At 40.0% G+C, this 19,946-nt stretch overlaps 1 protein-coding gene across 1 annotated transcript in view; it reads right to left on the bottom strand.

Moving 5' to 3' along the window:
* Positions 1-5,347: 5,347 nt before the first annotated feature.
* Positions 5,348-19,946, bottom strand: part of Tspan12 (tetraspanin 12) — a 65,295-nt gene continuing 50,696 nt past the window's right edge. The window contains exon 8 of the mRNA XM_059256526.1: positions 5,348-7,303. Within this exon, the coding sequence (XP_059112509.1) occupies positions 6,998-7,303 (306 nt within the window). The 3' untranslated portion in view covers positions 5,348-6,997. The remainder of the gene's footprint in view (positions 7,304-19,946) is intronic.

A 19,946-nucleotide genomic window follows, 5' to 3' on the forward strand; every position in this document is an offset into this window, starting at 1 on the left:
CTTTTTATTCTGCATGTGACCAACCAAATAAATGTATATTGAAAGTTGAGTGATCCAGGGTTAGGCGTAAAAGCACTTTATAAATCTAAGGCACTATTATATTGTTAGACCACAAGTACAATTTGAGAGTTCACTCAAACATTTATAAGACTTGACTGCACCCTAAACACATTCTGCAGATCCAATCTACATCCATTTGTAGCTAAATGAGTGCTTAGCCCTTCATAACCCTGAGTTCTCTGACCAACTCAGGAAAAATCAATGGCCTCCTTTCCTGTGGGTTGTCCTTCTTAATTATCATGGACAATGACTTTCAGATTTACTTACTGTGCTCATTGTTTATGCACATATTAATTTATACATATGGTAAATAAATGTACAAATAAAATACTGGAAATAACACCTGGACCTATGTATGCACACACAAAGTAGAAATAATAAAAAATAAAAATAATTTTTTGTCAACAGAATTCAGACAAATAAAAAAAACAATATAAGCAGAAAAGTATAATATAAAATACAGAATACAAATTTAGATAAAACTAAAAGAGGGCTTGTAATGGTCAGGAAAAAAGACATTTCATAAAAGAATTAGTTGCTTTTCTGAGATAAAGTATGTTAGGGAAGTCCATGATGTGACCAAAATCAAGAAGACCAGCGATACACAGTGTATTGCAGACTTTGAGTTGATGATAAGTGTCCAGGGTGCGTAAGAAAGTATTAAAGTATTCATTTAGAAAAGCAGTTACAAATGGAAGACTTTATTCTGTAGATGCTGAAGAGTGGTCTTACAATTTCCCAGTTAGTTGCATGCATGGGTGTCCAGAATGAAGACTGTTTGCCAGCCTCCCTTGTGCATGGTTGGAAGAGTGGACATGATACACACTTCCTGGGATGTGACTGTGTAAGCTGGGAAAGCTAGCAGAAGAGAGGAGAATAACAACACCGTCAGGCTGACACACTTGAGGCTACTATTCACACATGTGCTTCCCGAAATGTAACTGCTCCTCAATTTTGTTTAGCCAGTTAGTATTTTGAACTCTCTAACATGAAACATCAGTCTATGGATTGAGCCATTGTTTTCTTATAATCGTGGTGTTAAGCAGTCAAGTCTTGGGATAGCTAATGACCTCTGACCTTTATGTATTCCAAAGTGAGTTATAAATGATACATATGCTACTGGGTTATATAGTCCTGTCCTCTTGAGAATAAGGATCCTCTGGGTTAAGGCCATTTGGCAGGACCATGTTGACTGAGGCTAGGAATAGAGTTTGCAGGATTTACAAGAGAGCAGAAAGAAGGCATTTCTGAAACAGTATTAATGGTCTACCTCTTGACTGTGGCTATGGTTACATAAGTATTTGCATGCTATATATACTAAGACAGGCACCTCGATAAAGTTGCCTATAGAAATTAACTTGGATCTTCTGGTGTATACAAGATAGACTACTAGTAGAGTAGCAGTGAGAAGAGAAACAGAGAAATGCATGACATCAATCAAAACTCCATACGATTTGGACTTATTCTGGACTAGTAGAAGGGATGAAATTAGATGGAGTAAGGGACCACTCTGAAGGAAGACTTTGAAGGACAATGGTGCCTGAAGACAATGAATCTCATGCAGGAGGATCTGGCTTTCTCACTGGAGGAAGACACTGAGCCTCATCGCAGGTGATAAAGACGCTGTATAACAAAGTGGAGAGCAGGGAATTGGAGTGCTAATTTGGTATGTACTAGACCAATAGTCTAAGTTGCTTTTCTTTGTTGGTAAAATGGAATTAATGGTGCGTACAAAGTGAAAAATAACCATGGAGAACAGTGGAAATACGTGTCTGGAACCTTGCAGGCTGTGCCTGCCTGCCACTTATGAGACTCTCATGAATGAATGCACAGAAGCCAACAATTATCATATTAAAATGGAAAATAAAAGAGCATTCAAGGTGATGTTCGTTCAAGATTCTTCTGTATGTGTGTCTGGGATTTGCTTGGTAAGTACTCAGTTCATCGGAAAGGAAAATGCACTTTTAAATCTCAGGATCATAAGAACGAACAAGAGTGGGCGACGGAAGCAACATGGCCGCTGGCAGTATATTTTTAAAGGAGGCAGGCTCTTTTGTCATCGAAGACTCAGTAGCTTATTTATTTCTCATGTCTTTACCTCCTTTGACACATCTGTAGGAATAGGAGTTCAGACAAAGAGAAGCTGTTGTTGCACCCTGTTTAAGATTCTCTTCATGAGATTTGGTCCTCAGCCCATTTTCTGTCAGGCTTCCTGAAATGGGAAAGCAATGCATAAAAAATTCTCAGGCTCCATGGTGAATTCTCTGCAGCGGCAGACTGGAATTTACAGCTGCCTGTGGACTTCTCCATCTGCATGTCCTGCAGGCATCTCCAACTCAGTACATCCCAAACCAAATTAATTACGCTTCCAGACTCTCATTCTCCTCCAACCTTCTATCTAGGTTAATGCCATTGCTAACGTACCAGGTATAAAACCTAAAAATATTGGTTATTTTATTTTCTGTTCCATAACCCCAATGTCAACCTGCTGCTAACTTGCATAGATTCATACTGTAGTAGTCTAGTCTGTTTTATGCACCCTGTTCCTTGACTTCCATCTTGCTGAGGAGGATCTTTTCTCTCCCCACAAGCCCAGAAAAAGTCTATCTGCTCTTTACCCAGAGTTTGCAGAGTTGAAGCTCCAGAGGTCTCCTTTTCACTGGACCAGAGCAAAGCATGCCTGTCCCCAGGGACTGGTAGGATGGCTGCTCCTCTTCCCCTGGGCCTCTTCCTTGGATAAAACAGTGGAAGTTCTGAGTCATGCATTCCTTTTTCTGAAAACACGTCAGCAGTTTAACATGAGAATCTACAGAATGAAGTCCCAAGCCCACATTTCACCCACTTCCTCTCCCTGATGTTCCTTCCAGTATCCTATGCTGTGTAGTCACACTGAACTATGGGTTCTATCCTCACAATCATGTACAGGTATTTAAATCTCAGAGCCTTGACTCATGGAATGTTGCAATAAGCAGGGTAAGTTTTACTCCTCCTTAACTCTGCTCAAGGATCATTTCCCTGGTGGAACTGGCTTCATTCCACTTTTCTCCTCTCCTTGCTTAGGACGGCCACACTCACTGGGTACTCCTTTATTTACTTTTCCTGGGGTTATCACAAGCGTCTCTAACCTGGGTTTTATAAGCTTTATAACAGACATCATCTCTAATTGCCTTCTCAGAGTCTCAGGAGTGCTTTGAATTGCCTGTTAACCAATCTAAAAATAATCTCTTAAATTTTTTATTTTAAAACCTGTGATTTTACCCAAAAAAGCTTTTTAAAGTTCCCAAAGACATAGTTAACAGTTTTCCCCCACTGTACCCAAACAGAGAAGTCCCTCAGCTCTATGGTATTAAATGCACTTTGTAAAGTTCCTTGCAGCTTTATTATTCCAGGTGCACTGTTACCATAAGAGGCCTTCATGGACCACAGCTATAAATGTCATTTGTTCCCATTAAGCAAATGTATTATATAGAAGATGATTGTCTAAATTTATGGTGACTATTCTAGAGGGCACTAAATCGGGTAATACATCAAAATGCCTGTTTTAAAAAGTCAATTCCTATCATTTGAAGACTGGTGTTTTTCCCCTAAGCTCAATATGATATAAGCATGTTATATGACTGTGAGATACATCAAAAGAGATGCAACCAAACAGAACAGCTATCTAAATAATTCAAGTGAAACGCATAGCTTTGTTAATCTTTGGGTATCATAGGTGAAATTTGAGAAAACGATTTATTGAGGTTTCATCCTATATAACTTCATATTCTGTTTCTCTCTTCCTCTCTTTCTCTCTAAATAGCAAGAGGCTCTCTTTGCTACCCAGACTGGCCTTGAACTCTTGGACTGAAGTGGTCTCCCTGCTTTCTGCCCTCCAAGAAGGTGAGATTACAGGAATGTAGCAATTTGACAAAAACTTTTTCTTTTACAAATTAACAACAATGAAATCTTCAATATGAAAGCACTGAGAAGATAAATTCACAGAAGTGAGCATACTTATTATATCAAATTACACTATCATTTTAGCTAAAATACGAGCTTGAAAAATAAAGACATTCTCTTTTCAGTGAAGATGCGGCTTACATATTAGTTACTGAGTTTGAAAATTAGTAATATCGTGTCCAATCATTTGAAGGACGGGTCTATAGACTTTATTTTATACTTTATAACACATCCCACCCCACCCTTGTACAGTGCCAAAAAAAAAAAAAGATAGAAGACCTATCATTGACCCTGATTACATGAGACATATGAAGGCCTCATAAAACCTGTTCTGCTTCTGACCTTTGGCCCTTAGCTAGGAAGAACTGAAACAAGACAAAGGACATCTGTGTATGTGTGTGTGTGTGTGTGTGTGTGTGTGTGTGTGTGTGTGTGTGTGTGTCTGTGTGTCTGTGTGTCTGAAGGGGTGTCTTTTGTCCCTCACCCACAGGTTGGCTCAAGGCTAGCTTTTCCTCTCCTCTGTAGTTGGCTAGGGAGTGAGAAGGACTTGACCCTCAGGGCAACCAAGGTCCTCATGGTTGCTTTGAGGGACAGCTGTGCCAAGTACAAAGCTGGACAGTACTACAGACATCTTGGCAATGGAGAGCCTCAAAAGAAATGGAATTGGGTCAGTCTTAGGGACCTTGATGCCTGGTATGGCACAAAACTCAGAGGAAGAGGTGGACACCAGACAAACACTCGAATTTCTTTCACAGGAAGGAATGGGCCTCTGGGTCTGGTCTGGGGCCCTTACTACACAGCTTGCTCATGATGCTGCCGCCAGAGCTCCAAGGCTTCATCACATCTGGAAACATCAGAAAGCTCCAGAAGGGCTCAAAGCACAGGGCATCTATGCCCACTGTGGCTGGGGCCTGTGACTTTGTTGTCAGGTGAAGGCGTCCTTATCCAGACATGCTGTTCCTCCTTGTATAGTTGTTGATCTTTAGGTGACCACTTGAGGATGCCATCAAGGGTGCACTTCAACCTGAAGGCAATGCTCTACTCTAGGCATCCCTGAAGATGGTGGTGGTGTGGTGGAGGATCTTGAGGAATATGTCCTGGGACTGTGGGCAGCATCATTTTCAATCATGCAGGCCTCTCCCCATGCCTGCCCCTCCCATTCTCATTCCCCACCTTGCTAGTCTCTTCACTGATAAAAGTGCTGTTGTGTACAAAAATGTGCACACAGTCCGGAACCACATAGTGAGACCTTGTCTTGAAAATAAATACACACAACCATCATGCTCTAGAAAATATTTATTGACACCTGTATTAATTTTCTTTCCATAATCCAAGAAATAAACACAGTACACAAAATACAGTAAAATGCACTTTTCCCATTTCAAATAAATATCTTCTACTTTTGTAAAAAAAAAAAAATTAATGTTCTGTGTAATTTGCCACAGTGTATTAATTGGTGAAATAAAGCAAAAGTTCCCTCTAGTTAATCTTTCACTTAATTTAGAGATTCCAATGAGCATCTCTCTGCAGATAATGTTGTTTCTCTGTAAAACTGCATCGACTTCAAGACTGTTGCTTCTACTTTGCAAAAGAAAAACATAAGCTCTTTGACAAAGTGTTTATTATCAAGAAGAATCTTCACTTGGGAGAAAAAAGCATCAGAATTTCTGCTGAATCAACTATGTATAAATTTGTAGTTAATACTTCCTGCAGCCAGAGTTACAATGATTCTTATGTATCACACTGGTAATTTCCAAAATTAGTGGTTAAGAACTTAAATTAACAGTTACGGATGTAATACAGACCCAAGACAGAATTTAAAAGCTCTGTTGGTGGGAAAGACAAAAAGTAATAGTGCTATATAAGACAAATTTATCATTTTCAAATATCATTATCTACTGAATTATACAGACACAGCACAGACTTATATACATATATATCCCTGATAAGTTTAAGACCATGTGTTAGCTCTTACAAGTGTTATTAATAAGATTATTTTAGTAACCAACAAAAATCGTATTTAGGTAGTCACCAATCTTAAAAGGTTTTTATATATAATTGAATCATCCTCAAAACAATACATCATCAGGTAATAAAGGTCATTAGTATTGTCTAAATTCCTATGTTAGCAGTCAGCTGATAGTTTATAGGCTAGCCAGAGGAAGTTAGTTAACCTCACAGTAGCTCCAATGCCACCATGAATGGTTCATTTCCATGAATGGATGCAGAAACGCTGCTCAAACTGTGTCACGTCAAAACATCATTGTGCTCAAAAAACAAAAAAGAAAGTATACAGTGGTTGTTAACGCTACCCTCAGCGTTTTGAAGGGCACCAATCATCGTCTGTGTGTTATCATGTGGAACCTTTGCTGTGGAATATTACTTTAACTATGTAAAGGTGTGTTACATTTGTTTATGCTGCATTTGTTTAACAATGTAAAGATGTGTTGCTTTGCCTGCCTAAGGCATCTGATTGGTCTAATAAAAGACTGAAGAGCCAATAGCTGGGCAAAGGAAGGATAGGCAGGGCTGGTGGGCATAGAGAATAAGTTAGAGGAGGAATCAAGGCTTGAGAGGGAACAAGAGAAGAGAGAACAAGAGGGTAAGAGAGGGAGATGCCCAGGGCCAGCCAGTCACCCAGCCAGCCAGACACAGAGGAAGCAGGAAAAGTAGGACATACAGAATGAAAGGGAGGTAAAAGGCCCTGAGGTAAAACATAGATGAAGAGAAACAGATTAAATTACGTTATAAGAGCTAGGGGGACAAGCATAAGATAAGGCCGAGCATTCATAACTAATAAGTCTCCATGTTATGATTTGGGTGCTGGCGGTCCAAGAAAGCCTACTACAAATCTTCCTTTGTTTTAAAGAGTGGAAATTATATGCTTAGACATTCTTTTGCAGAATATTCCTCTGTTTAAAACTTTCTGAAACAGATAACTGTGCACACTGAAACTCACTAGTGCCACAAGTTTGTGATTTCCTTTTGACATAATTCTTCATAATTCTTCCATCTCAAAGTGTGTATTGAAGCTGTTTGCCATTGACGTATGCTCAAAGATCCTTGAAAGGCTTGGTTTTAACAGTTCCACCGAGTGACATGACAGGTGCTGAGAAGTATCATTCTTCAGAGACAGCATTTGGTCTGTCCCAGGCTCCCTTCTATCGTAATACAGAGCCCAGAGCAGAGTAATGGTGAGAATCATGGCCAGGATTTGTGTCACACCAATGGAGATCCCCAGAAACCTTAGCACTTGCAGTTGTTTGGTTCCTCTCAAAAAGGAATACATTTTCTTCCCACAACCCTGTAAAAGAAGCAACATAAACAATTTCATGTTTTCTGTGTTACACTGTCAAAAACAATGATTTTTAAAAAAAATAATCTGAATCAGTTAAGTTCATGAATTTTAAGTTAGTGATTTTCAACCCATAGAGGGTAGTATGCACCTTGAAAAATCCCCTTAGCTAAAATTCCACCCAGCCTTTTTTTGTTTTCCACACACACAGACTTACATAAAACCCAGCATCTAGAGCAAGACTTATTAAATATTTTGTAATGGTAGCTGCTTTTCACTTGAGAATTTTAATATAACCTTGGGTATATAGGTTTATAAAATAGCTATACCAATAAAATATTTACTGATAAAAAATCATAAAGAAATATATTTTAAAATAGTTCCTTGGGACTGGAGAGGTAGCTCGGCTGTTAAGAGTGCTTGCTTCACAATTAGGACCAGAGTTCGATGCAAGCACCCATGAAACAAGACAGATGTCTTGTGCATGCCTGAACCTCCAAGTTCAAGACAGTGAGACAGGAGGATTGATGGGGTTCCCGCCTGGGCCCACATTTGGGGAGAGACCCTGTCTAAAAGACAGAGAGCAACAGAGGAGGGCACCAGATGCCCTCTTCTGGTTTTTGTAATTAAACACAGGCTAGTACTCCTGCACACAGACAGCCAGACAGCCAAGACACAGACACACATACACACACAACACATACACACAGACACACACACACACACACACACACACACACACAAATAAATAAGTAAATAAATATTTTTAAAATTTAGTATGCATATACATTTACCATTTATGAAAAGCTGAAGAAAATTTGCATAATATTAAATGGGTGTGCTTGTTGTTTTTAACATGAAGAATTGAATCTTGGTTGAACATTTCAGATTGCTATGTTTTATCCTACCATATGCTTCAGAGTTGACCAATGTTTTTATTTAATCGCCAATGCCAAGGATACTGTTTTGGATAAAATACATAGTGGCAGGAGTATGTTTAGGTCCATTTCAGAAATAGACTGTTGGAAATTCTATTTTAATCCCAAGTCAACATTCACTTAATAATTCTTAATAAATTAAAATCAGTAACAAAAAAAGCAATCTTAAAGGCCTAATTCTTCTACAGTATAATCTTTTATATATTAGTATAATTTTTACATGGTGCAGAATAATGGTAGGAAAATAGTATTTTTCACAGTTAAGCACGTGTTTCTACAAAAGCACTCAATTTTGTTTACACAGTTAAAAGCACTGGAGTATATGATAGTCACATACCCAAGCTGAGCGTCTTAGGCAATGCTGTTGCTCTGTATGGAATGAACAAACACAAGTGTGCCCGGAACCAAAGCTGCAGTAACTCTTGTGATGGGACACGGACAGATGCTGTTAGAAACACCTTGACTTCATTACAGGTTTGATTTTGAATTCACTTTTGGTCACTTCACGTTCAGAAACCTTTTACTGTTGCCAACACTTTTATGACACCCCACGTGGGGTCATGAGCCAGTTTAAGAAGCTATGATCTAAAGAAAGTTGGGAAATTTTTGGTGTACACGAAGAAGACTAGCTAGAGAGTGTTTTAGGCTTTGCAGCCTATGGGGTCTATACTGCAACTTTGTATTTCTGCCATTGGGATGCGGAAGCAGACGCTGACAGTAGCTAATGAATGGCAGTGGGTGCTGCTATGAAGTTCCTTGCACAGAAATGCACCAGGCCAGATTTAGCTCAAGGCCAGCAGAGTCTGCTGACTCCAACCTAGATTTATCCAGATTATTTCAAAACAATGAATTATTATTATTATTATTATTATTATTATTATTATTATTTTATTCGCTGCTGGGCTGTAGTAATGCCTCACTTGATAAGATACCTTTCCCCTAAAAATCAAAAGCATCTCCTCAGTCTGCTTCCAAGCGTGCTGATGCAAGTGAGTAGATCTGTGTCCCTCACTAGCTCTGCATACTGCACAGGTATGAATGGGGGTGTTACTGTCATGATGTAACATCTGTCCTACCAGGTGCCAATCTGAAACATACATATTAAATTCCCATATAGGTCACAGATAACTTGACATGAGAAAAAGGTTAACAAGGGCACTAGTGGTGCTTAGTTTCATGAGAGGAGTCTAACAAGAATCTGCATCATATAACAGGAAGGAATTATAAAGAAGGGGAAGGGACACAAAAGTAGCAGTAGGAGAACTACTCTCTGTCCTATAGGGATAGGTATTTAGAAAGCAACTGCGAATCACATTGGTTTAGGAACAATCGTAGGCTATCTAGGGCCCATGACCTCACTTACTCTCACCCCTCACCAAAGGTTCTTTTTGCAGCATGGGAAAACCATTACAGAAATCCACAACTGGTCACAGTGCAGATGACAATTAACTGTAGAGTGCTCATCCCCCACTGATGTGTCTACAACACAAGCCCTACACCTAAGGCACAGAGAACATCTCGGAAGAGGGGGTAGAAAGATTTGAAGATTCAGAGGACCAGAATGTCAGCTGCAAGATACTTGTCACCTATTTATTACAGGAAGCTGCATCCATGAAATCTCAACAAAATGGTGACTTAAAAGACCTGCACAATGGCAACACCAGTTGACACCCCAACCCAGACAGGAGAAATCTCCCAAAACCCCACTCTTAGATGAAGAGCTATCGGCAATTAATGGCTTCTAAGAGAGAGGGAGAATCCATATTCTCCAGAGACAGGTTCTGATAGTCTCTCCAAGCCCAAGTGGTCAGCCCTAAACATGTGTGAGGATGACTAACACTAAATGAACCTACTGTGTTGTGTTTATACATACATATGGTTTTATAACCGTAGTAATTAAAGACGAAGCCACGAAGCTGAGAGAGAGTGGGGAGAGGGGAATGGGAAGAGCTGAAGGGAGGTGAATGTGGGGTGCAAGAGATGCAAACACAGTACTCGTGCATGAATAAAAGTAGAAGGAAAAAATCACAACAGAAAAACAGAGTATAGAAACGAAGGGACGGTACTGTGACTAACATCCGCACCGTCACCTTCTTGAGAAACCAGTGTCTTGTCTCTGGGGACCTGTGTCCACAGGGAGCACATGGCTCAGAAATAATACCCTCTACTAAAGAGAATTTAATTTTAAATTAAGGTGAATAGCTGAGATATCATTTGAGAATACATCTTAAAAACCTTGAAAGCTTTTGGTTTCCAGTAAAAGTGACTTAGTGTTTATCCTATAAAGACAGCCACTTGAATACAAGGAAATTCATAAATGTTTCAATTACTGCCTCCTTGTCTTCTTTACCAGAGTCCACAAAGAATTCATATGTCTATGAGAACTAGACACAGAACCAGTTATCATTTCACATATCTTAGAGGAGGGAAGTTCTTCCATTTGCAAAAAGACTAGTTGGTAATTTTACTCCAATAATGAATCACATCAAAGCAATGAGAAACCGTATAAAAGTAGTCAGACACTTTGCAATAACTGCCTTTGCCTGGTAATAAAAACTTTAAAGAAAAAAAAAACAACAAAGGGTTATCCATCTTACCAAAAGTAAATTTAAAGTTTCTAACATTTAACATCAACTTGTAGTCATGTCTCTGGCTTTCTAACCACAGTAAGAGAGGTGAGCACACATATTGACCTGCACAAATAATCTGCAGAAAACCAAAATACTCATCAACACAATTTAACAAAGTTCAACAACTTTTTAAACTGTTTCACTCAGGTATCTATCAGAGCCTAATCATTTTTAAAATGTTCATGTATAATCTTTAGGTGGAACACTGTAGTACCATTATTAATGATTAAAGCTTCAGTATTCTCACCTTAAAACAGACAATAGGAGCCACTTGTTTGGGATATTGGGAGGATTAACGAACAAACACTCAGGATTGTGTCTGAAACACACCTAGAGCGAAGGGAATACTAATTCTGATCTCTGTATCAGCCTATGGATTAGAAAAAAAAATGTAGATGGAGAATTGGATGGCCAGCAGATATAAAGTAAATGACAACACCTTGTAAGATTATGAAAATACCAAAAACATAGCATGACTTCACCAACAAATACTGATATTTTAACCTTTGCCTGCAAGAGCCAAAGTGGTTGTCAGTATTTTTCCAGGAAAGTGAAATCACTATCCAAAATGTCTACCTGCTATTGAGAGGTTAGCCCGCTAGCCTCCTGGCCAAGCAGCCAAACAGTTTATATAATTAGAAAGAGTTACTTCAAAACCATTTAAATTCAGAAGTTTCAAACACATTGAAAGGTAATGTAGATAGACACCTCCTTTAACTTTATCACTGGGAAATATGTATCATATTCTATCAGTGTCTCAGGAAATGAAAATAAAAGTGCCTTGGGTGATGTGGGGCTGATCTTTGTCCCTGTTTGCCAGTATTGGGGTATAAATATGAGTCTTTAATGTGTATGAAAAATTAGCATGGAAATTCTAATATTTAGTTAATAATAAGTTTTAGAATGAAAGGTGGACCATTCAAGGATCCAAATTTTCAATTAAATGGGAAAAGTAAGTTCAAAGGATCTATTATGTAACACAGTGACTATAGTTAATAATGTGTTTAAAAAGCAAAGCATTCAGAAAATATCCATGCTGGTGGCTCAATCCTTTGAACTACAATATACCAATTATTTCATTTTTACCTCTTCAATAGTCTCTGGAACTTAAATTTTGCCTATATATTTTTCCTTTTTGCATCAAGTCTCTCTTTCCTTCAGAATAATTCATATTTGACAGAAAGCTCATAGGAGAGGTAATATTTCTTTTTCAAATATGCAGGTAAAGCGTAACAGAAGTTGGTCAGGTACAATCTGTTGGGCTTCATATTTTGGCATTACGGGAACTCAGTGCTGATATTTTTCAACATCAAATTTAGCTTTTAAAAGGCACAGTAAATTGTATTATCCAGGATGCATTGGGAATGAGATACATTAGTTAATATAGACTGTTTTAGAGTGAGGTGGATCTTGGAAGTCAGTAGGCTCCCTTTTCATTTTTTTTAAAAGCATGGCTGAAAATTAGTGACATCAGCAAAGTGGGCCCAGTAAGACTACCGGGCAGTGTCTCTCACACAAGCAATGACAGCAGAGCAGAATCAGACTCAACTTTTTCAGAACTCTGGAAATCAGCCAAAGATTTGCAGCAATCTGAGCAGCATTTATTCCAGAAAGCACCTGGCTTTCAACAAGAGCAAAAAGCTTTGTGGCATTTGGATGTCCCCTGTTCCATCTTTCTCCCCATCTCTGCAGTAGTCTTGAAAACCAGCAGTCTACCTACATCCATGGTGGATTCTGGGCACAGAATAGCAGGATGGAGCTGATGTCTTTTTTAAAACCTAATTCCTAATGAGAATTGCCATTATTTGTCAAATCTGGTGATTCTCTGAAACTCTAGGTTGTTGTTGTGTGACCCTAGAGCTCAGTCAATGGATCAGTTTGGCCCCGGAAGTGTCCACTAAAGACAAAGTGTCTGCTCATCACAGAGGCTGCTAGAGATGTTGATTGACATTTGTACATTTTGGGGAGCCAAACAAATGCTTGCCAGACCTCATAGTTGGAAAATAATGACTCCATGGTGTGCTTGGAAGAGTTCTTGTCGATTTTTGAGGATCTAGAAAGTTACATATATGCCCATGAGCTTGGTAAAGACCTGAGAAGGTCCTAACATCTCACTTCTCAATGGCCTTGAGAGTCTGTGAACCCTTGAGAAAAGGCTAGGAGATTTTTTTCTTTTTTTCTCTTTTCTTTTATTTTATAATTTAATTTAATTTTACATATCAGCCACGGATTCCCTTGTCCTCCCCTCTCCCCCACCCCCACCCGCCTTCCCTCCAGCCCACCCCCCATTCCCATCTCCTCCAGGGCAAAGACTCCCCTGGGGATTCAGCTCAACCTGGTAGATTCAGTAGGCTAGGAGATTTACCGGCTCCAATCATCTAAGGAAATCCCTGTTCATTCATTAACTGACCCCAAACTACCTGAGCAGAGACTTCAAAGGCCATTCATAACAAAGAACAACACAGACATCATACAATTAGTGTAGAAAACTCAATAGGTCAACAGGCAACCACAAGAAACTTTTATGGCATAGGGTGGAGGGGTTCTTAACTTATGTGAAATGCCTAGCTGGAAGGACGAAAAGGAAACATGGAAGAAAGATACAAGCAAAGAGAAGGGTAATGAGGGTAGGAAGGAGGGAGGGAGGGAAGGGAAGGAGGAAAGGAGAAAAGAAAGAAGTAATTACCAGATATGCAAAGAAAGAAGAAAGGCTCTCATGCATAGCATAAAAATGTTTTGAAGGAATCATGAAGCTGCACATCTAACAAGAGGCTCTCCCCTGTCTCACTAGTGACTCTTACCCGCGTGGCTCCTACTCCCGCTGACAGGGTCTCCTACACGCCAAACTGGCCTCAAATTAGTTCACTATGTGGCTGAGAACGGCTACTTCCTGAGTGCTGAGGCTACAGCTGTGTGCTACCACAGCTGATTGATGTGATGCTGGGGACCAAATCCAAGGATTCCTGCATGCCACACACGCACTCTTCCAACCGAGCTAAGTACCCCCATAACAACCAGCTCCTACCTGTCATTTCTGCACCGGAACTACCTTTCTAACAGTACGAGCTGGTCCCGGTTCTGTGCTCAGCCCATTCCTTCCCATACAACAGGGCCAATGCTGCCGCACTTTACCCCTTAATGCATGTATCTAGTTCCTTCCAGCTTTCCAAAAATATATGCCTAGCTCCTAATGATCTTTTTTGGTTTGTTGGCGGCGGCGGCGGCGGCGGCGGCGGCGGCGGTGATTTTTGCTTGGTTATTTGTTTGTTTTTCAAGACAAGGTTTCACTGTGTAGCCCTACCTGTCCTAGTCTGTAGACCAGGCTGGTCTCAAACTCATAAAGATCCTCCCGCCTCTGCCCCCCGAGTGCTGTGACTAAAGAAAGGCGTGCGCCACCACCGCCGCCAGGTCCTCTAGTGATCTTTTTCTGGATTATGCTGAGTTTGTCAATGTTACATTGGAAATGGTAAAGCTTCTTAACTTAAAAAAAAAAAAAAAAAAAAAAAGCCCTAGATAATTTTAAGAAAATAGAATTTTAAGAAAACAAAGGCTACCATAAATAAGTTTGGATCCAGGTGAGAAATAAGCTTTTTAGCTCACTCAGATTATCAAACACGGGTTTGTATTGTTGTACCACTAGACTGGGTATGATTGTCCTCTACACCGGAAGGCCATGAAAAGACTTGATCTCCACCTTGAGGTGAGAACATAGTTTAATCAGAGAAGAGATCCTACTGGAGTCCTCTGCTTTTCAACCAGTGTGTCTTTCTTACCACTTCATCATTTTGTGTGCAAAGTTCACCCTTCAAACATGACAGAATTTTTAGTCCTTAAGTTTGCCCCATATGAAATTATATTACATTTTCTCTATTAAGAGCTTCTTAGAAGTATTATCTATGGATTATTCAAATGAAATAAAATAAAGCGGCATCTCCTTGTACCAGCAAATCAGATCACCAAACTCTTCCAAAGTACAATATTGGGTTTCTATGAATTATGTCCCACTAAGGTATTTTGTTGAGAGGTTTTGAAGAACCCTGTAGAAAGTCCGTCTCTAAACTGGTGAAAATTATCTTGAAGATATTTTTCTAGATAAATTATAAGCTGTACACATAAAATCCCACCTGAAAAACAGTACTTCAGAATTTTCCTCCCTTGGAGAAATGAAACTATTAACTCTTCCAGCATCAGAATTATGCAGAAAAGCACGTCTCCTGCTCAGGGTCTGTCAGGAAGCTCAGATGCAACCAGACACTCAGCTACAGCAACCGGTAAGCTTCATATTGAGCACGTCTCCTCGCTTTTCCCTTTCCATTCACCTTGACTTTTCAATTCTATTTATATTTTATTATTATTAATACACTGCATCTTATATGCCAAATTAGATTCTTTATTTAATAAAAGGCACAAAGTATGAGCATATAAATAACAGCACAAATTCCTCTAAGATGCACACAATTTAACACACCTTAGATGACTAGGAACAATCTTGCAGCATAATAAATATTATGCTGAACATCAGTGAATCATTTCCAGAAGTGCTTAAAGTCAGATGAACAGATGAACTTTCCAAACCAACGTTCCTCTCCTCATTTTCCTCTCCTTTCCTTCTCTAAATTTGTCACAGAAATAGCTCTAGCACTCTGTTTTCATTTTGCACCACTCTTCTTGGTGCAAACACAAGTCATAACACAACCCTGAACTTATTCTGAACCACTGAAATCAGTTTCTAGTTTTCCAGCATAAAACTGAATTGTTGAAAAGTAGGATACTGGATCTAAACAAAACAACTGGAGTGTTTGCTTGCAGGATCTGTCACTGTTATAGATATTTAGTTGTAAACACAAACTTCCTACGAGTAAGTGATAGAAATGATAGACAAAAATGAGTTTCATTTTTATTCACCATAGGAAATAACTGAATTTCATTCATTTGCTTATTTGCAGATAAAATATTCTGAGCTGATTTTACTTGAATACGTTTTCATCTTAAATAAAGCCATGTGAGAGCCCTATGTTAATAACCTCAGATAATTCAAAGGGATGAATAAGACTTCTTGGCTCACCTACTTTCCTTGCTGCTGTATTAAAATTCTGGCCAACTATTAACCATAAATAACAATGCTACGTTTATGATAGGGGAAAAAATACACACACACATGAATCTCTACAGTTCCTGGCATCTATTTGAAGGCACGTCAGGATGCCTCATTTCACTTGAGGAAATTATACACTTGAAATTATTCTCTGATCTATCTCCAAAATGAGTTTCTAAAATTGGAAGAACACCCGTGGCTTTTCAGTACTCAATATTCTCAGGCCACATCAGAAAGCTAGGCAGGCCTTGAAAGGGTTATGAAGATGAAGTATAAGTAAGATCTAGGCACCAATACATGCATAACAGTATTCATATTTTTGTAATTGATTTCTGATGATAAGCATGACTCTCAAGTTTGAAATGACTGTGGTAATTATCAGGTACAAATATATAATCTTCAGCTTTCATTCTTTTAGAGTCCAAGAACTGAATGATATCAGTTCATGAGTTCATAGGTGTTAAACAGGTTGGTCAAAAATTCATCACTGAGAATCTTAAACCCAGAATGGAAATAAATGCTTCCTTAAAGAAAAAACTTCAACAACATGCACTAAAACAAAACTTTATGACCTCTAAAGAGTACGTTTATCCAGGTACCAGAAACACGAATGCAGAAGTTATTTTATTATTTTTGAATGCATGACAGAGCCTCATAGCTCACTGAATCTTCCTAATGTCCACAGAATAAAGGCAACATTATCAAGTGTATATATATATTTTAAAAAACCTGCTTTTGCTGCACATTTTGCAATTTTTCCAAAACTAAATATAAAGAGACTAGGGTCTATCAACTCAACAGGAACACCCAGGTTTCCACAGCAGAAGAGTGCTTCCACAGCAGTCCTAGGCCTGCCTCACACTAGGAGTCATTTGTAGGCCCCATATAATGCACTTTGTCCACCCTGGCTGTTCAACTACCTAAGGGGGAAAAGGAGAAACCGCAGAATACCAAAATCCTTTATCTGAAAAATCCACCTTCCCATTAGCACAAAATCACATAACCAGAAAATGTAGATGTTTCTGTCAGGATGAGTAAGATGAGGGCCACACAGCTAGTTGAGAATCTGATTGCAGATCACTACTTTTGCTGTTTAATTCAATAAGCCCTTTAATAAATTGCTGTTATTGGCATCATTAGCTACCACTGTGCACTGAAAATGCCAAGTGTTTATTACATGCCAAGTGGTGTACGGAGGATTTCTGTTTATCTTTGTACTGTTGATATCTTATCTAACAGACAAGAAACTTAAGAAGTTTTTAACGAACTCAGCTTGCTCTTGATCATGTATTCAACACCTGAGAAATCTCAGCCTGGGCTCCTGAAACAAGCAGACTCAAGCTTCGTCACTCACAGCCTTACAACCTGAGGCCAAAGCAACTCATCTCTTCCTGGGACACTTTTCCACAAAATGCTGATAGTACGGAGAGAATTGTCTTGGGGCCTCAATGAGGCAATGCCCTCAACCCCCCTACTCAGAACATCATGTAAGTGAGTGTTCTATTCAAAAACCTCAGTGTGTCTCTCAGAGCTTGTACACATCCTACCCTAAAGGTCACAGTGGGTTTTAGGCTGACCATGAAAAACCACTGCAGAAGCAAGGTCTCATGACTTCCTCCTGCTCTCCTTCCCTGTCCACCCCCATTTCCTTCCTCAAATCGAGGTACAGATATTAGACTTCTGGTCCTCTGACGCAAGCCACAAAACCTAAGGACTTCTTTTCTAATCTCCTCCTCCCTGTGGAACTCCAGGGACAGGTGTCTATCCCCACATTTAGGGCCCAGGGACTATGACAAAGAGACAAAGGAAAGACTTTGTTTGAAACTGGTCTTGCTGACATCCTTTCTCTCTGGTTGATCATCACTAGCTCATATCCCTTTTGTCTGTACATGTTTTTCCGCTACTCCATGCTTCATTCATTAGATTTCAGGCAGCAATGTCCTCTAGGTGTTTGGGTTTTCCTTGCTCAAGGCACCTTCTGGTGTAAAAGTTCTCTTGAGTAAGTGTTAAGCTGTCTTTCGACAGCATCAGCCCTGACCCTTTGGCTGGTTGAGGAAACAGTATTGTATTTTGCCTCCCACTGAGCTTTCAACCCTTGACTAAGGAAAGCCAAACCTCAACATGTATACAAGCCTTTCTGGGATCCGCTGTGATCCCACTTTGCATCCTTTCCTTCTGCCCAGGGCCCTTGAAGAAAGTAGGAGTAACTCTGACAGACAGGTACTTAAGAAGGCAAGGTTACATCACCATTGGCCCCTGAACATATTTGACCTCAGAGCTGACAGGCAGCCCAAACTAGCTGGCTGCTCTAGGAAAGAGCAACAAACTCCAACCTCATCCAAGCCACTGAGCTAGTCTTTCTTTAATTGCCACACACAAAATTCACATCTCTAGCTGAATTCTGCCTCCTGAGCTCCATATTATCTCCTGGGTTTCTGCATCAACCTGTACCTAACCATAGCCTTAAATGCAGCATTTCCACATCGATATGGATAGAACCTAATCAGCCCCACCCCCTCACTACAGACTTCATCTATCCAGGGTCCAAATCAAAGCCAGCACGCTTGCAGCTTCACTGCCATGACCCACAGTCTGCACCCATCCTTTCTGTTCTTGATTTTAAGTGCCTTTCATAACTGTTCCCTCCACCCCATTCTCAATGCCTTACGCTGAATCCTAGCCCTTACAATCACATGAATTATCCACCAGTCTCTGACCTAACTTTCCTACTTCAAGACCGGCTTCTCACCTTAATTCCCTGCCTCATCTCATTCTTTACAACACCAGCATTATGATTGTTAAGGACAGATATAAAGTTCTTGCTGTGAAACATACTTTCTCAGGCCAAAACAGGACAAAGGCTTTTTCACAGCACTACATTCTGCAGGCAAACATTGCTAGTCTCTATTAATAAAGCAGAGGAGGAAAGTGGTCTTTTTGAACAGTCAATAAGGAACAGGAAACTCGCAATTGGACTACGTCAAGAAAGACAGCCGAAGAAAAGAACAATGAGTTTGTATACCTGCAGCAAAACTGCAATTTCCAGGCCAGATTAAATCAAGTGAAGCCTGAAGATAAAAGCCGGTCCCTGGCCCCCGTCAGCCACAAACAACCCAAACTGGTCCTGCAGGGGCTTTGATAAAACAGGCACCACCCCAAGCCAGAGTCAACCTGATCCTGCTGGCCATTAGAAAGAGATAATGAAGTCAGAAGAAAGGCAGGGGGGGGAAGATCTCCAGTTTATACAAAGAACCCTGAGAAAGAAACTTCTTGGGGAAATTCCATCTAAATAACCGCTGAGCCTGAAAAGCTGCCTACCATTTATCATCTGGGCAGGGGGGCTCTCTGTGTGTTTATCTGGCAGTGGAGATTCATTATTAATAAATCAGTATCCCACGACTACTTTGTCCTAAGTCTCCCTTTCATAGGAATGCCTTAAATTTGTGAGCACGTTTGCCTTTTGACTAGGCAATTACAGACTTGAGAATAAAATCTGTGTGTTAGAACATACAGGGCTATTCATAACCCAGCCCCTGCTCCGTGCATCACAGTGACAGGCCATTCTCTTCACTTGCTGTCAGTTCTAACTTGGTACCACTGCTTAGCTGGAAATGGCCTTCTCGGCCACCTGCCAATCAAATGCTTTCTTCGCTTGGATAACACCTACTTACCCTTTAGACTGAAAGGCCCGTGAGATACCACCATGCTGTGTGTTCCTCCCACTGCACATCTGGAGCGCAAAGACAATGGCGACTAAGGATTGCCTATTCCATACTGGCTCCTTTTTGTGCCCGCCTTCCAGAGGATCTGATTCTTGCTTCATTTTCTAGGCCCTGTTGTGACTATTCTGTGAGTGACTTGGCCAACTCACCTGAAGATCTAAACTCCTCCTTCTTCCCCTCTCTGTATTTCTCTGTAATTCTCCCTCCTGATTTCTCATCTGTATCATGTGTGAAGACTTTCTTGGTCCTGAGGAGAATCCCACACAA

This window comes from Peromyscus eremicus, chromosome 3 (genome assembly GCF_949786415.1).
Source record: "Peromyscus eremicus chromosome 3, PerEre_H2_v1, whole genome shotgun sequence".
Taxonomy (NCBI): domain Eukaryota; kingdom Metazoa; phylum Chordata; class Mammalia; order Rodentia; family Cricetidae; genus Peromyscus; species Peromyscus eremicus.